The sequence below is a fragment of the Tursiops truncatus genome, chromosome 12 (genome assembly GCF_011762595.2).
Source record: "Tursiops truncatus isolate mTurTru1 chromosome 12, mTurTru1.mat.Y, whole genome shotgun sequence".
Lineage (NCBI taxonomy): Eukaryota > Metazoa > Chordata > Mammalia > Artiodactyla > Delphinidae > Tursiops > Tursiops truncatus.
In genome coordinates, this window is record NC_047045.1 from 6,754,955 (window position 1) to 6,771,870 (window position 16,916).

Below are 16,916 nucleotides of genomic sequence, written 5' to 3' on the forward strand. Positions count from 1 at the left end.
AAAATTCCAAGTTATTTGTATCACACTTTAGTGGTTTAACCCTTATCACTAATTTTTGTTAGTTTTTATCTGATGTTATTTTCAGCTGCTGGCTCTCCCTTGAAGGAGGACTGCTCTACGCTTTTGTGGGACCCGCAGCTGCTGTTGTCCTGGTAAACACCGAAATCAACTTAGTTTGTTTTCTTAGCAAAGGAAGGCTACCTCGTTTGCATTAGAGAGACACTTCCGTATTGTGTAGAAATGTTAAAGTTCAATGAATCTTTGCTTAAATTTGAATGTTAACTGCCATTCAGTCCTTTATTACGCTAAAATATTCTTATTTTGAAGGCTGAAGAATTAAACGTGGGAGTGTGGGATTTCTCTTACAGGAATTTCACATTTGTGACGAAGTTTAAGTTTTGGTAGATTCTTCCTCATTAATGTATAGAATTTCATCATTATTATTTCAGCTTCACACTACTCTGTATGAGCTACATAGTTATTAGGATCTCTTAATAATAACTGTGGCTGATACCAAATAGCAACAAGAAAATATATGTTCGTGGGTCAAAGTTTCTTAGCCTCCGTGCTGCAGACATCTTGAGCTGGACATTTCTTTGTTGTGAGGCTGTCCTGTGTGTTTATCAGCACCCCTGACACCTACCTACTAAATACCAATAATACTCTTCAGTTGTTAACAATCAGAAAATGTCTCCAGACATTTCTCAATGTTCTCTGGGGGCAAAACTCTCCCCCCCCACCCCGGCCCTGGCCCCAGTTGAGAACCCCTGCCATATGTTATGCATAAGTTTTACAAATTTTTCTTTTCTGAATCAGAAAAGAATTCCTTTACATGTTTGTTTATAGGAACACGAAAATTTCCCACTAATCTGCCTTTCTTTCTCTCTCTCTGAATTTATTGATTACAAATCTTTCTTGCCTAATAAATCTTTGAAAAATGTTAGAGAGTAAAGAAACAATCTGAATGAAATACAAAGATCCATTCCGCTGTACAATTAGATTTCTAATTGAAAAGTTACCCTTTGGTTTCTTGAACAATTCATTCAATAAATTGGAAGCTAGCGATATCTTTCTTAATAACTCTGCGTGACTTTTCTTCCTGTAAAGCTTGTCCTTCCGCCTCTAAATTATAACAGAGAGCAGGAACTGTGTGTGATTCACAAGAAAAAGAAAATCTAGGCATGAGGGTTAGAAGAGCATAGGGAAAATGAAACTATTGCACACATTTTTGTCTGCTGCATTAAATTTTTATTTAATCAATTGACTTATTTCCCTAGGCTACTAGGTTAACATACCTATAACCCTAAAATGAAGAAACAAAAAGTATGTGTATAATTGAAAGATAAAAGGTCTTTGGAGTGGTGATGAATCCCCTCCTGATTAAATTGTAGATAAATAGACTCCATGGAATACACTTTCTATTTTTTAGTTCAAATAATAGACGTACAAAGATGAGTAACTCTTTCTCTTGATCAAATGGCATCTTGTAAGGAAACTATGAAGAGTGACACCTAAGTCCTTACCTAACGGGTGCTTTGGATCTTCCTTACACCAGTAATTCAGCAGATTTCAACTTTATGTTCCGTCTGCCCAAAGCATGTTGGAGAAGTGGAAGTTTCTTTTTTTATTAACTGGTCATCCTGCTTCATTTAAAACAGAAGTCTTGTGAACTGCTAGTTTCAGTGTAAAGGCTTCCCCATTTGCATTGGGGGTCGCACCAAGATTCTTTTGACCATGGAGGGTGAGGGGCAGGAAGGCAAAAAGGAGAAAATATTTCTCCTTGATTATCTATCTTGGTTCCAGCATTGTTCTGGATTCCTTTATCAGGAAGCTCTGGTAGGTTAGAGAACCGGGAGCTCTTAGAATAAAGCTGCTACATATAGACCACGGTGGGGCTTCCCTGTTGGTCCAGTGCTAAAGAATCCACCTTACAATGCAGGGGACGTGGGTTCGATCCCTGGTCAGGGAGCTAAGATTCCACATGCCGCGGGGCAACTAAGCCCGTGTGCCACAACTCCTGAGCTCTCGTGCCTCAAAAGAGAGCCCGCGTGCCACAACTACAGAGCCCACGCAACCTGGAGCCTGCGTGCCACAACTAGAGAGAGAAAACCTGCACGCGGCAACGAAAGATTCTGCATGCCTCGTGGAAGATCCCGTAATATCCTGCATGCCGCAACTAAGACCCGACGCAGCCAAAAATAAATAAATTAAATAAATAAATAAATAATAAATCTTTAAAGAAAAATAGACCACAGCAATCTCTACAGCTTTTTACAATTTGACTTGAGAAAGACAACCATGTGTGATTTCGTTTCAGCTGTACCATGCAAAAGACCTTTCGAGTGGGTGAGAGAGTCTTAGGAAAGGCTGAGAAGTGTTCAATGGAGCACATTGTAAAAATTAGTGTTAGTGTACATCTTAAAGGATGCTGCTGAGTTGAAGAGGCTTTCTCCTTTGTCTAGAAAAGCATGGTGCAGTAAAATGCTCCCTACCTCATGGGAGAAATAGCTGCACACTGTGCAGAATCGAGGCGTTCCGTTCTGCCAGCTGGGAGCAACAACAAATCCTTAGCACCTTTGGATCCAGGGCTCACCCTAGCCACACACTGCGAGACAAAGTCTTTTGATTCCCAGGCATAGGGTAAAACTCATTAACCAATTTATTTTATTCAAGGATGACTCAGAGAGAAGAATGCCAGCTTGACATAGTATGGCAATTGAAAAGTTCGGCAGTTGAATGTTAATTTCCTCAGTGTAAGCTGCAAAGCATAGAAATTAAACGTGCTTAATGCACTTTGAAACATTAAGGTCACACACCTTTCCAACTCATGAGGATCCTTTAAGAGACAGACACTAACACCACTGTTAAAGTGTCCCAGTTTCCTTTACACACTTGTAAAATATTTGAGAAGTGCTTCCTATCACTACCATTGTGAGTATATAATTCTGCCGAGGTTGTGAATGGATAAAAGTGGGTTTTCAGGAAAAATCAGGGACCCGATCCCCTTCCATATCATTGAAAGGCCAACCTTTGTTTCTATTTGACAGGTCAACATGGTGATTGGCATTTTGGTATTTAATAAACTTGTTTCAAGAGATGGGATCCTAGATAGAAAGCTGAAACACAGAGCCGGGTAAGCTGCAACTGGTGGATTTCGAAGGGTCTTTACCAGTGCGTCCCATACTCCAATTCCAGGTCACCGACTGCATTTGACCGTGCCTTGAATTTTGTTCTTGACAAACTGGTGTGTATGGTAGATTCTGTCATTCAAGTTTCCAATGGGCTATTCCTAAAGAGGTGTGACCAAAATCTGAAAATAATTAAAAAGACCATTAAGAAAATCTGGATTTGTTTGTGCATATTGCCTCTTTGTAAGATAAGATTAAATGTTAAGGCTAGCCTTGAAATTCTTGTCCTTGGGTGTGGGCTTCCAAAGACCTCCTAGTTTTAGTCACAAAGGACAGCAGGGTAGATTGAACATAATTTCAGTATGGGACACAAGAGAATCAGGACCAGCAAACCTTAGGAGGGCAAAATATTACATTTTCTTTGATTCATTGTATATATCAGAAAAAGTCTTCACTTGAAATAATCACTTCTGAAACACTATTCTTATCATATGTATTCATTTTTATGACATGTTCACTATAACTTGCTACAAAGAGTTACTCATAATTGTCACTTGCACATTTTAACCACTTATAAAATTTTGAAAAGCATGTCCTTCAATTTTACTGTCATTGTAATATCACCATATCTAATGACTTAATAACATTTCATGAGCAGGTTGATAGCAGCTTTTTAAGGTTATATTGTTAGCTCATATAAATTTGTAAAAACTTGAATGAAATATTAATGCCTTTGAGTTTCCCTTTGTATCATTTTTTATAAAAAGTTTATAGCTTTCTCCTTTCTGTTTGACTGTACTTTCATTCAAAACTTAACCCTTAATTGTTCTCATTTCTTTAATAATTTATGTATTCTTTAATAGGCATGGTATTTTATCACTGACTGGTGGGAATTTCAAGTCCTTTGTGTATTTATAATCTATGTAATGATTTATAAGACAAGATAGTCCAGGCAGTTTTTTTTCCTAGTAAAAGACTAGGTTTAGTGGCTTTCAGTATAAAATTTGATATCAATCATATCAAGCATTAGAACTTGCTGTGATGAATAAAAACATCATTGGAGGCTCCTTTCTGAGGGGGAATCACTTCCTATCTAGAGACTGTCTTCACTTCAGATGAATCTCTAAAGCAACTTGAAATAGGCAGACTTGAACTTGTACAGACACTGAGCTTTCTATACCATGTGAACTTGAAACTGTCACACTATTACTCATTAATCTGACGTATGGTTAGAATTGGAGCAATAGCTACTTCAGTTATTTCTTGCCTAGATTAATCATGTTAGAATAAATTGTTCATATTGGGTACTGGATATAGAAACTCAGTTCTGCCACTAGTGGTGTAGACTTGTATAATTATTGTTTTTAATTGGGGTGTGGAGTGGGTTAGTGGTTAGGATAAAGCTTTAAAATAAAATAGAAATCCACGCTCAGTATTTAGCTCTGCAGTTTCCTAGCTGTGTGTGGGGATAATAACTCTCGCCTCATAATAGAGTCTATGAAATACAATGTGTATAAAACTTTCATTAGAATTTCTAGCAAATAGCAAGCACTCACTCAGCAGGTGGTGGCTATTGTTATGATGGGTGAAATGAAGAAACCGAGCTGCACAGCTGGCTTGCAAAGGACCCTGAACTTCTGTCAATCATTTTACTATTCCTGACACCGAAGTCAGAAAAAGAGACGAGATTATCAGAATGAGCTTAATGCTAAGGATTTATTAAACTCAGTCAGAATTTTTTTCTCATTTGATTATTTTATACGTAACATCCAGTTCGATTCACATAGCTCTTTGGAAGAGATAATATAGGTTTAGGAGAAATGACAACATTGTCATATTATGAATTTAGAAAATATCCATTTCAATCTACATAATAATTTTTTAACCTTTATCTCTAAAAATATCATTAGAAGTTACACCTGTTTTACTGGAAAAACTGAGTCAAACAGTTTTTTGTTTTGTTTTTTTTTTTCTGGTACAAAGGCCACTGCTGGAGAAATAGGGGTGATGTTAATACAAGTTGTAGAAGCAGAATGCTGCTTCCTGTCCAAAGCAGAAAAGGACTATGAACAAATTAATGACTCTAGGCTTAAATATTTTTTCTATAGTAGAAAATCTTATTTTAGCTTAAAAATTGAAATTTGCTCTCTATTCCAAAGTGTGATTGAATGTCTTTTTTTAGAAGATATGAGTATTTGCAGCTAATTTTTAGTTCACAGAGAAGGAGTGGGACCAGTAATAAAGACTTCAGTGAAGAACAAATAATCAGAATTATCTAAAGAAACATTGGGCAGGAAGCTAATTGATTAACTTAACAACTGATCTCCCTAATTGTAAATATTGACCATTTCAGGTTGTTTGTATATATATATATATATATATATATATATATATATATATATATATATATATATATATATATATATATATATAAAACAAGTGTTTCTTTTGAAACATTATTATTTATTTAGAATCAAATATGGTACCAAGATGTTCCTCCTCCCATTTTGTCTACTTCTTCTATCTATTCCCTTTCTTCTTTTTATCATCAATTATTAGAAACTGCCAGGCATATAGTTTATGCTCAGTAAAGATTTATAAAGGAATGAGTGAATGAATATTTAAATAATAGTACAATAGTTTGACAAGTTTTGTAATACCCAAACTAGATTAACTTTTTCTGATACATAAGTGTATTTACCAAGGGGGAATTTATTGCAAATATCAACACATCTTACATAAAATGATAGTTGGAAAGAATGAAAACAAGATACAATGACATGTGTCTTTTTAGAACATCTCAAGTAAAATATTTTATTTTCTCTTTTTTTTTCTGCAACAGAACTTTCTCATCTACTATTTTAAAGTAGATATTGTGGAGACCACTTGTCTAGGCATTCTCCTGGGAGCAGTTTCACACACACACCGGCCATTGGGGCATTCATGAACCAAACTGGGTAGACTCTTATTACTTCTTATTTGGAAAAGTCTGGACACCTGTGTCTAGTACATATGCCCTGGGTTGAAACAGTAAAGTGAACGGTTTAGAATCATATTCTCCACCCCCATATCTAACTCTGAGAGCTTTGATTTTTCTCACGGGATCTACAGGTCACTTTACTTAATAGCTTTCAGATTTATCATCTCATCCAAGTGCAATTCAACAGTGAAGGCACGTCTTTGAAAGAAACCAGACTTTCTGAATTAGGAGCCCCTTATGACTTTCTCTGTTTTTATTTTACACATAGTAATACAGGCCCACCACAATATTATTTTTTTGAAAAACCTACTGGGCAAACCTATATTTTAGACATAAACATCACATGGGAATGGACAAGAGACCACAGAAAATTATTTTAAAGTGTTTTGAAATTTGATTCAAGTAATTCTTTTTGGTTTTTCCTAAAACTATAGGGTTCTAAAAACGAGTCATTTTCAAAGGACTTTTTTCTAAAGAAAAATGTGTCAAGTTTTTCTACGTAGTGTGACTTTGCTTCTATGTGATAATAGATTGAATCTGAATTTACCTGTAATATCCTCTAGACTTGAATAGACCATTTAAAAGCTATTGGAGTCTATGACAAAATGTGCAGAAAGAATATTTTGAACTTGGTGACTATGTTAAATGTGTTTTATTAAAGCAGAAAACTATCACTCTTTTTATTATCAACTAATATTTCATCAAATTTCATCAGCCCCTATATTCAGATCATCCTAAAATATAGACAGTACATTGATGCTATAAGAAATTTCCAAATATGAATATGTTGAGATAAAAGCTACATCTTCCACAAATGACTAAAAGCCTAAAATATATATCTCCCTATATTGGACTTCTGAGATACATGTGTACATTTCAGAAGGTTTTAACTGATATTACGTGTCTTTCGTAAGTGACATTGAAAATATTTGAAGCTAGGAATCCTTACCTGTTTGATTATCAAGGGTCTGAATAAAGGGTTTTCACTGTATGTCTACACAAACACATGCTTTTGTTTAACTCAGTGTATTGGGCAACTTTGATCTGTAGACACAAGGGCCATTTATGGTGTAAATTATGGAAATATGCTTCTCATGTAACAAAGGCCCATATTATTAAGCGGTGAATGTTACAAAAATAATGTGTAGTGTAAATGCATCTTTAACACGACAGAGAGCATTCTTCTTTGATAAATATACTTTTCTGCATGAAATCGTATTTAAAAGCTAACTTGCAGTGGCAACTTTTTTTTTGGTGACAATTCAATATTTTGTTCTTTTTGTGGGTGTTCTGTTTGTTTGCAGTCAGATGAGTGAGCCTCATAGCGGTTTGACGCTCAAATGTGCCAAGTGTGGAGTAGTTTCAACAACAGCTTTGTCAGCCACCACCGCCAGTAACGCCATGTTAGTCCCAATCATTTACATCTTCTTGTGACAAATCTTTTACCGTGCATGTGAGAAAATGCTACGATGGAAAAAAAAAAAATCATGTTTGCTAATATTAGAGCTAAGAGCATACTTAAATATTTATAGTTTGCAACGGCTTTTGTAACGATTGTGGGATTGTTTATCAAAAAATAAATAAAACTATCAAATGTTATCTGCTTTGTGGTTTCCAAGTTAATGTCTTGGTGCCACCTACAAGAATGCTTTGTTGAACTGGGGTTTGGTTATCGCCTGGGGCATACGTATGTGCAGCTACGTAATGTCGCTTCCTCTGTGTTCCAACAGGGCGTCTCTTTGGAGCTCCTGTGTGGTGTTGCCCCTTCTGGCTCTGACGTGGATGTCTGCAGTTCTGGCCATGACAGACAAACGCTCCATCTTGTTTCAAATACTTTTTGCTGTGTTTGATTCATTGCAAGGCTTTGTGATTGTCATGGTCCACTGCATTCTCCGGAGAGAGGTGAGAAAGATCATTCTGCAAGAGAGAAGAATGATACCTAGAAGAGTCTTTTCCATGTTAACAAATAGGATCTTTTCTTTTAATAACTTGATCTTCAGGTTAAAGCTGGTCTCCTCTAAAGACAATCGTTTGGGAGTCAACGCTAAAGAGAAATGAAAAGGCAAAGGCAAAGTTCAAGGGGGCTCCTTGGACTCTGAAAGTGACAGATTAGAACAGATGGGGTGATGCAAGGAAAAACGCAACCAGAGGTGCCAAGAGCCAGGGACAGTGGGTTCAAGAGAGGCTATGATGCAATCATAGGTGTAGATAAGAGCATGGGCGGCGTACCTAAAATGTAATTGCGATGGTATTTCTTAAACCTGTTCCTTAACTCATGCTTCTACACACAGCATAACCTCATTCCTCATACTTGACAGACTTTGTTTTAGAAAGAAAATGTTGAAGATGAACGAGGGGTTCTTTTGTCTCTGTACTAAGGTGCGGTTAAGGTTACTCAAAGGGGATGATTTTGATATGGATGTCAATGCTCAGAAAATACAAAATATGGACACAGTGGAGCATGATTGGGCAGTAATTGTCCCCAAGGACTGTAGGTCTGTAATCACAGTGCTTCTCCAGGTCCTGGTGAGGTTTGTTGGCAGCAGTGAAGGAAAGAAGTCATCCTTCATGAGACACTAACCTGCACCAAATCCATCAAGATCAGTGATGGAGTTCAGACTTGAGTTGTTTAGGGATAAAATATTGTTTTCCAACTGGTGCAACAATTATTCCGAGTGCTTGCAAGCACCAATACGGTGTTTACAAGGTTTAGGAATCATTTGAGCATTTACTCTGGGGACGGTGGTGACTAAAACACACAGTGACACAGTGCCATGCTAGTAATTTTGAGAAGATGGTCTCCACTGTCATTTCACATTATCTAGCTTGTTTGAGAACTTTATTGTGATGTGCACATTGCAAAAAGACACATGCGCATCTGAGTACACATCCTATAGCTTTCACATTGATGAGTGATGGTAAGCAAAGGTTTTTACCTCATTTACCAGATGAGGAGAACAGTATTTCTGAGCTACTTTAGTATAATACAGATGTCAGCAATAAACCCTCATGTGTATTCCCAGAACATCGTATGATGAGAAACAATGAAAACAGAAGAATGATTTCACATTGCAAGGGGAAGGGGGGATTTCATCACTTAAAAAATCTGATCTAGGTCTTTGTTACCAAGACATCACAAATTTCTACCTAGAATATCAGCACTAAAAATCTTCCAAGTTGATTTTTTTATAGACCAAAGTTGCTTAAAAGTTAAAAAAGAAATTGAGCTATGTTCTTCTCCGACCGTAACTATCCTGAGAGTCTTCTGTGTTAATGTTATGTCTAATATGTTAATGTTATCTCTAATATGTTTATGTAACAAAATTGTTCAAAGTGTGTAGACACATGGTACATTTTTGATGGACGATTAAGGATGAATAGTGTGGGCTGTAAGCAAGATCCATGATTTATCTGCATGAGATTTTCAGAAGATATTAATACTTTAGGTGTTAAAGAGGAAAAAAATATCCCAACTCTAAATAAGCTTCTCTTTTTCTTCAGAAATAAGCTCTCTAAAAAGCCTTGGGCTATGGTCAAAATATTCAGGTTTTAAAGTGACAGATATTTTGTTGGCTGATTCGCAAAGTTGTGCTGCTTACATGAAGAAAAATATTTGGCACAAAAATTCAATCCCATCAGAACTTTCCCATACTTGCTAATTGGACTAATAATTATCAAAAACATGATTTAAGGGTAATTAAATCATATAGTAAATGCTTCTGTTAAATAGGTGTCTGTAAATCTATATTTTCTGTATTTATTGGGAATAAGACTATGGATATTGGCCCTGTTATTATTGCATTTTCAATGATTAGTTCAAATTGAATAATTTTATAGTTGATAAATTAATAGCAGAGTGTCATGTCTCTCATTCCAACACTGAAATGGAAACTTGCATATCTAGTATTTTTTCATTGACCCTTAAAAATACCCTGTAACAGTGTTATAAATACACAGACCAGATTTCAGTTATAGGCAAGTCTCTCAGAATTCCTCAGTGGCAATTGTTACCGAAAAACCAAAAGAACCCTGTTTAAATTTTGCAAATCCCAAAGACCACATCACTGAATTCATAGAAATTCTTTCTGACCTTCTAAATGTGTGTTGCCCAACACTAGCAATGGGTCTATCTCATAGTACCTGTGATTACACTGCCCTAGCATTAACCACAGTCCAGGAGAATAAGGCATCTTTCCATATCCTTGCTATATCCTGTGAACAAACATCTCATAAAGATAGACCAAAGCAAATAGTCTCAGTAGCTACCTGTAACATATTGTATAATGACTCAAATCTAGTGATCTACTTGATAATCCCATAGGAGATGCTAGGAATACAGTTTTATCTCTACTGCTTTCTTCACTTTAAAATATTTTCGTCACAATAATTCAAGATAATTTGTATGGACTTTTTCTTTCTTTCTTTCTTTTTATTTGTTTAATATTTATGGTGTTCTTGCTGTATGCCAGCATCTAAGCTAAATGTTTATTTTTTAAATATTTATTTATTTGCCTGTGACATGCAGCTTGTGGGATCTTATTTCCCCAACCAGGGATTGAACCCGGGTCCTCGGCAGTGAACGCGCAGAGTCCTAACCACTAGACTGTCAAGGAATTCGCTGGTCTTTTTCTTTCTTAAAAGTGTATAAGCAATGTAAGGAATATTTCCTTCAATTTAGAAAGGGACTGGGTACAGATAAACATATTTCTGTTTCTGTGTATTTTTGATACATACTAACATAAAGTGGTTGTTTGTAGTCTTTAATGATTCATCCGATATGAATTCAAAAGGCTTTGGAAGCAACCTATGTGTCCATCGACAGAGAAATGGATAAAGAAGCTGTGGCACATATATGCAATGGAATATTAGCCACAAAAGGAAACGAAATTGAGTTATTTATAGTGAGGTGGATGGACTCAAGAGTCTATCGTACAGAGTGAAGGAAGTCAGAAAGAGAAAAACAAATACCATATGCTAACACATATACATGGAATCTAATAAAAAAAATGGTTCTGAGGAACCTAGGAACAGGACAGGAATAAACATGCAGATGTAGAGAATGGACCTGAGGACACGGGGAGTGGGCAGGGTAAGCTGGGACGAAGTGAGAGAGTGGCATGGACGTATATATACTACCCAATGTAAAAGAAATACCTAGTGGGAAGCAGCCACATAGCACAGGGAGATCAGCTCAGTGCTTTGTGACCATGTAGAGGGGTGGGATAGGGCGGGTGGGAGGGAGATGCAAGAGGTTGGGGATATGGGGATATATGTATACATATAGCTGATTCACTTTGTTATACAGAAGAAACTAACACACCACTGTAAAGCAATTATACTCCAATAAAGATGTTAAAAAAGAAAAGTCAAAGATAAAACAACAAAAAAAGGCTTTACCCATATTGACTTTTACAGTCTTCTATGAAGCAGGTGGGTCTGCACAGAGGGGAAGAGAGCCTTGCAGTTTAAGGAGAAAAGAAATGAAATACTGTAACTGTGGCATTTTGAATGTGATGTGTGTGGGGCTTCATCCATTTTAAAAGTGGCTTTGCTTTCAGTGGCTCGAATTAGAAAACCTAAATTATTTCAAGTCAGGAGGGGAAGGAGAAAGGATCATCCTACTACCATCTCAACTCAATTATATTCCACTTTTCTAAAAAAGCAAATTGGTTCTTTGACTAGCAGTTTGTTGTGACCTCCAGAGCTGATATCTTAATATTTCAGTTTCATAAAATGTTTATTCTTGAAGTACAGGGTCTTCTTCTGAAGTCCCTTTCTCTTTTGAATTGCTTCAGCAGATGTCACTGACAGAAGTGCAAACACCAAGAGGGAATAAGAATATTTTTAAAAATTAAACCATCTGATTTATCACAACACATTACTTTCAGCAACAAACCTAGATCTTGGAAACTAATATGTGTCATACGTAATGAGACAGGGTCTAACAGAACAAATATAGGTGCTTCCTTCATTTAGCCATCATTTCTTGAGAAGAATTCATTTGCAGCATGCACATAGCGACATAGCTACTATTTACTATTCTCCACATTGCTATGGAAATTCTAACTGCACAAGAGTTATGAAAGCTTTGAAATAGTTCCTGTTGCTAGGAAACCACTTTCCTGGTGCCTTCACATTCTTCTCATCTCTCCTGTCTCTGGCTCTGCCTGGCTCTAAGACAGTCGGGCAGCTTGATGTCAGAGGGGTAAAATAACAAGATTGTAGTACAAAATAAGCTACAATAAAACCCCTTCACTGGAAGGAAGGGAAAAAGGAAAGTACTTAAATGGATAATTTTGTTGTATCGGTATGTGAGGATCCTAGGGCTGCTCTGTACATCAGTAACAGGGCCAAGCTCATCTTTCTCTTTCCCCAGCGCTGGCAGGAGAGCCAAGCTCCGCCAGAGGAGGTCCCAGAAGTTTCATCCAAACCTGGGAAGTGATTTTGTAACAAATGCTTAAAATAAACATGAACAGTTCTTTTCTTTCTTTCTGTTTCTCCCACTCCCTTCCACCTTTTTTTTTTCTGTCAATGTCCCATTTCATCTTATTGTTTTCATAAAAATACAGATAAACAAACTTATTTACAAACACATGACAGTGATCATATGAAGCAGACAAGCCTCCTTAGCTATCTCATGTAAAACCAATATTCTCCCCAAATCATTTTAAAACGTAAATGAGGCCAGTAGTGGTGAAATAACTAGAGAGCAATTTGAAAAGAGGTCGTATTGCATATAAAAAAGTTCAGATGGAGAGTTGCATGAATCTCCCAGCTTGATCTACAGGGAATTTAGGTAGGACTCATGACCACGGAAGAAGGTACATTGTACAGCCCCCTGAAGAGCAGGGGCTTCAGTGGGTTTTGAAGATGGGGGAGTGGGTGATAGGAAACTTCAGAACTTAACGGGGTCCTGATTAAGAAAGCGAAAGTTTCAAGTGGAGGAAAATGGAGAGAGGGTCCCGGGCATACGACTTGCAAGAAATGAAGCCTGTGGTGAGTGGTAGAGAGTTGACTCTCCTCTGAGACCACCTGGGGCACATGGGGGCATAAAACAAGTGGAGAGATTTTTTTTTTAGTGGTTCTGACTGCAGCACCAAGAGAAAGACAGAACTGACGACATTTAAGGGCACAGCACTAAGTGATGTTTTAGAACTTTCTCCTTGGGGTGTGCAGCAGCCTTGGTGAGAGGCCACAGTGTGTCGTGAAGAAAAGATTTTAGAAGGTGGGTGAGTTGCCCGGGGTGGGGAGTGTTAGGGTCCTCATCCTTGCTCAGAGGGCTGTTGGGTTAAAGGGAGAGCGAGGTGGGTTGCTAAGAGCTTTATCTTGGTCGTGCTGAATTGAAGCTTTCAAAAGAAATGCATTTAAAGATTTTGTTTGTTTTGTTTTTAATAAGATAGAATGTGTGTCTGGAAGTGGGAGGATGGCTAAATCTACCGCAATAAAGCTGGATTTTAATCGGAACAGAGGGTAGGAAGCACAGAGAGTGCCTTTAAATAGGAGCGTAGACAGGACCCAAGGAAGGACCATATAAAACCCTCTATACTTTTCCCCAGAAATCACCAGCCTCCCTTCACTCAATAGTCATCTCACCTCTTAGGCAGGAAAATATAAGTCTTATATCTCACTCCAGATTAGGTTTTCCTGATTGGAGCATAGTTGCAATTATGTCATGGATATTTCTACCCATCTTAATCTGCATGCGTGGTTCTCCAACTCCATACAGGAGGTTAACAAAAGCATGAAGTCAGATTAGTACAATGGCATCAGTGAACAAATTAAGACACAGAGAGCTCATGGCAGAGATTGGCAAACTCTGGCATGTCCGCCAGGTAGCATCCAGCCATGGCTTACTGTTACCCAAAATTCTTCAAGTGCCTGCCTGCATGAAAGGGCAAATCTCACCTCTCTCTCTCTTCAGACCCCAGGATCCCAGCTTGCAACAGTGTTAAGCTGGTGACAGGAAGTTGAGTATGTTTGGAGTAAAGTTTCAAAATTAATAAAAGAAATAAGAGGTCATGAGTTAGGTTTTTATTTTCTGCCTTGACGTGGATGGCGCGAGGCTATGATGAAGTATCTTCGGTGAAGGCATGGGTAGAGGTGGCTGGTGTATGACTTCCCTTTCCTTCTTTTCTCTCCTGCATGCCGAAGAAATACTGTTACATTTTTTCAGATCCTGTATGTGAAATGCTGTCTGGGGCAGCTTATGTGACCCCCAAATCTGATACAAAAAATAGTAAAAGCTGTGAGAATTTTGAGACTAAGTGAAAGATCCTTTAGGTGTTAGAGAATTCCGATAGAACATCATTAGGACTGAAAGTTGGGACCGAAGTCCATATTTTCCCTTCCACATATAGCAAATGACAAACCATTTTTGTTCATTTCCCTTGCTGTCAGAGAGGTCAAATAATATTTTAATAGTGTGTAGTCATTCATGGTGCTTCTGTGAATTGGTATTAGACCCATGAAATTGACAACACTCTTGTTCATTTAATGGTGAAATTATATGAAATTTCATGTAATTAAAAAGCCATTTGTACAGATGTGAATCAATAGAAACAATAGTCGATATTCGATTTAGAAAATAACCAGAACATTTAAGAAACTTCTCTCCTCCCAAGCTAACAATCAAAAAAATCACAAGACTGTAACTTTAAAAAAAAAAAAAAGAATGTAACTTTATTTCTTTTCTTTGCTTAAAATGATCTTCTGGAATTGGGAAGTCAGGAAGAAAAACTGGAGGTAAAGCTGTCTTCTTAAAAGGTGAAGCTTTGGGGTCTGTAGCTAAATACAGAGCCTGTTTCAAACAGTGCAGCTCTCTCCTGAAGCTTCCTCTGAATTGCAGCACTGCCAAGCAATGCTCCCTGCTCTTCCCCAGCAATCTCTAAATCTGGCACCGACTCTCACAGTGACATTGCCAGCTGTCGTCGGAGCGGGGACCAGCAGAGAAGCTCTCGCTGGCGGCTGCTGAGATGAACCGAATCACTGTCCCTAGGGGAGGGACAGGAGAGAGACACGCCCTGTGGACCTCTTTGAACTCTGGTCTCATCCAGGAATCTGTCCACAGGAAAAGGGTTGATAGCTTTTTCAAGAGATTTTAGAGCAGCCCCAGCAGGATCTGGTCGGGATAACTTTGGTGGTGCCTGGCAGGATCCTTTCAGAAGACAACCTGTTAGCTTATTGTGTTCACCTCACCTTATTTTTGGAGATGTTTCTTGCCACTCTTTTTTATTTCACAACATGATACCAGGTTTCCTTAAAGTCTCCTAAATATTACAGGGCTATTCACATATCAGTTCTTTGCTACACCCCCGATACTTTTTAACCCTCTGTCTGACGTCAAGGTGGAAGATCTATGGCAGAGTATTATAAAAAGAGGACATTTTGAAATCTAGATTTTAACTGTGCCAAAATTGGTATTAAATGTTTAATTATTCTAGACGGGTTTGTTTAAAAATTGTATTTACTGGTCCTACATAAGTTTAAAACATGATTGATATTGGAAGAATTCAGGTATAATGATTTTAATATCTAAAAAGAAATTTTAAATTAAATTGGAACCTCAAATAAGTGACTCGTTCTCCACAGTCAGTCAGCTTAAGGAGCTTAAATAGTAAATATCTGCATCTTCTAACAGTTATTTTTCTTCAGTCTTAATCACAAGGCAAGAAAGACACCAAGACCATTATTGGCCAGCGTTGTAAACGCTCCTTTGGGCACAGAAAGTTTTAATTTCAGCATGCAATAGCGAGGTCGAGAGTCTGTCTTTTGTTTGTTTTTATGCTTTCTCCTTGTTCGGAATTAAGGTCCTTGTAGACTTGCTTTTTTAAAACTTCTAGTTGTTCTCCATAAGTACAATACACATTAGTTCACCAAAGATAAAAGTCTCTTTGTTTACCTGATAGAACATTCATTTAGTTATCAAAATGTTTTCAAATAGCTGCAGATGCATTTTCCAGGTACTGTCCTGCTTGAAACACCCTTTTCTGTGATAATAGTACACAGTACAGAATCTAGTCTAATCACGCTTCCCTGTCAGTGCTGGATAAATATTTAAGGCTAGTTCAGCTAGATTGCCTGAATGTATTTTTAAGATTTTTTTTTTAATCAAACAGAAGAATGTCTCCTGCAAATCTTTCTGAATTAGAAGGAACAGAGGCACTAAAAGTGTCAGAGAATCCAATACTTAAATCATGGCATTTATATGATCAGTAAAATGACCTTGAATTTACTGTAGACTTTTTATGTTTTTCTGTTTTATATTTCTTGTGACTAGCATTGACTGATTCATGGAGCTGACATCATTCTCCAGTATGGAAATGCCCTTAATCCATTGTCATATTTGAGAGTTTGGTAGTTTAAGGTATCCATTTTGTATGTGTGTGTTATGAAAAAGAGATTTCCTTTATATCTCCTTCAAGCAATCAGATAGTGGATTTTGAAGAGAAACTGACAGGAGTTGCTTTTCCGTATTTCATTGTCAGACAAAAATATCCTTGACAACTGCACTCTGAAGGCCTGAAAATAGAGTGGCTGGTGAACAAGAGTTAATGTTTCGTTTTACCAAGGACCACCTTTCATATTTTACGGGTGTTGGTGCTCAGAAGCAGATTTGAAACAAATTCATGTGACAAGCTCCTGGAAGGCAACATTTCTAACACATTATTTATCTTCTTTTATAAAGTGTGTGCTTCTTTAACAGTTGCCTCGGGGCACAAACAGAAAATTGGCAAGTACCTATTTTTCTGACATTAGTTCTTAGAATTTTTCTTCTGAAACAGATATACTTTCTTAGAGTTTTCCCCCAA

At 37.3% G+C, this 16,916-nt stretch overlaps 1 protein-coding gene across 1 annotated transcript in view; it reads left to right on the forward strand.

Moving 5' to 3' along the window:
• ADGRB3 (adhesion G protein-coupled receptor B3) overlaps positions 1-16,916 on the forward strand; it is a 797,924-nt gene that overhangs the window by 746,236 nt on the left and 34,772 nt on the right. Inside the window, exons 21-24 of the mRNA XM_019929178.3 lie at positions 86-152; positions 3,048-3,133; positions 7,413-7,511; positions 7,839-8,010. Of these exons, the coding sequence (XP_019784737.1) occupies positions 86-152; positions 3,048-3,133; positions 7,413-7,511; positions 7,839-8,010 (424 nt within the window). The remainder of the gene's footprint in view (positions 1-85; positions 153-3,047; positions 3,134-7,412; positions 7,512-7,838; positions 8,011-16,916) is intronic.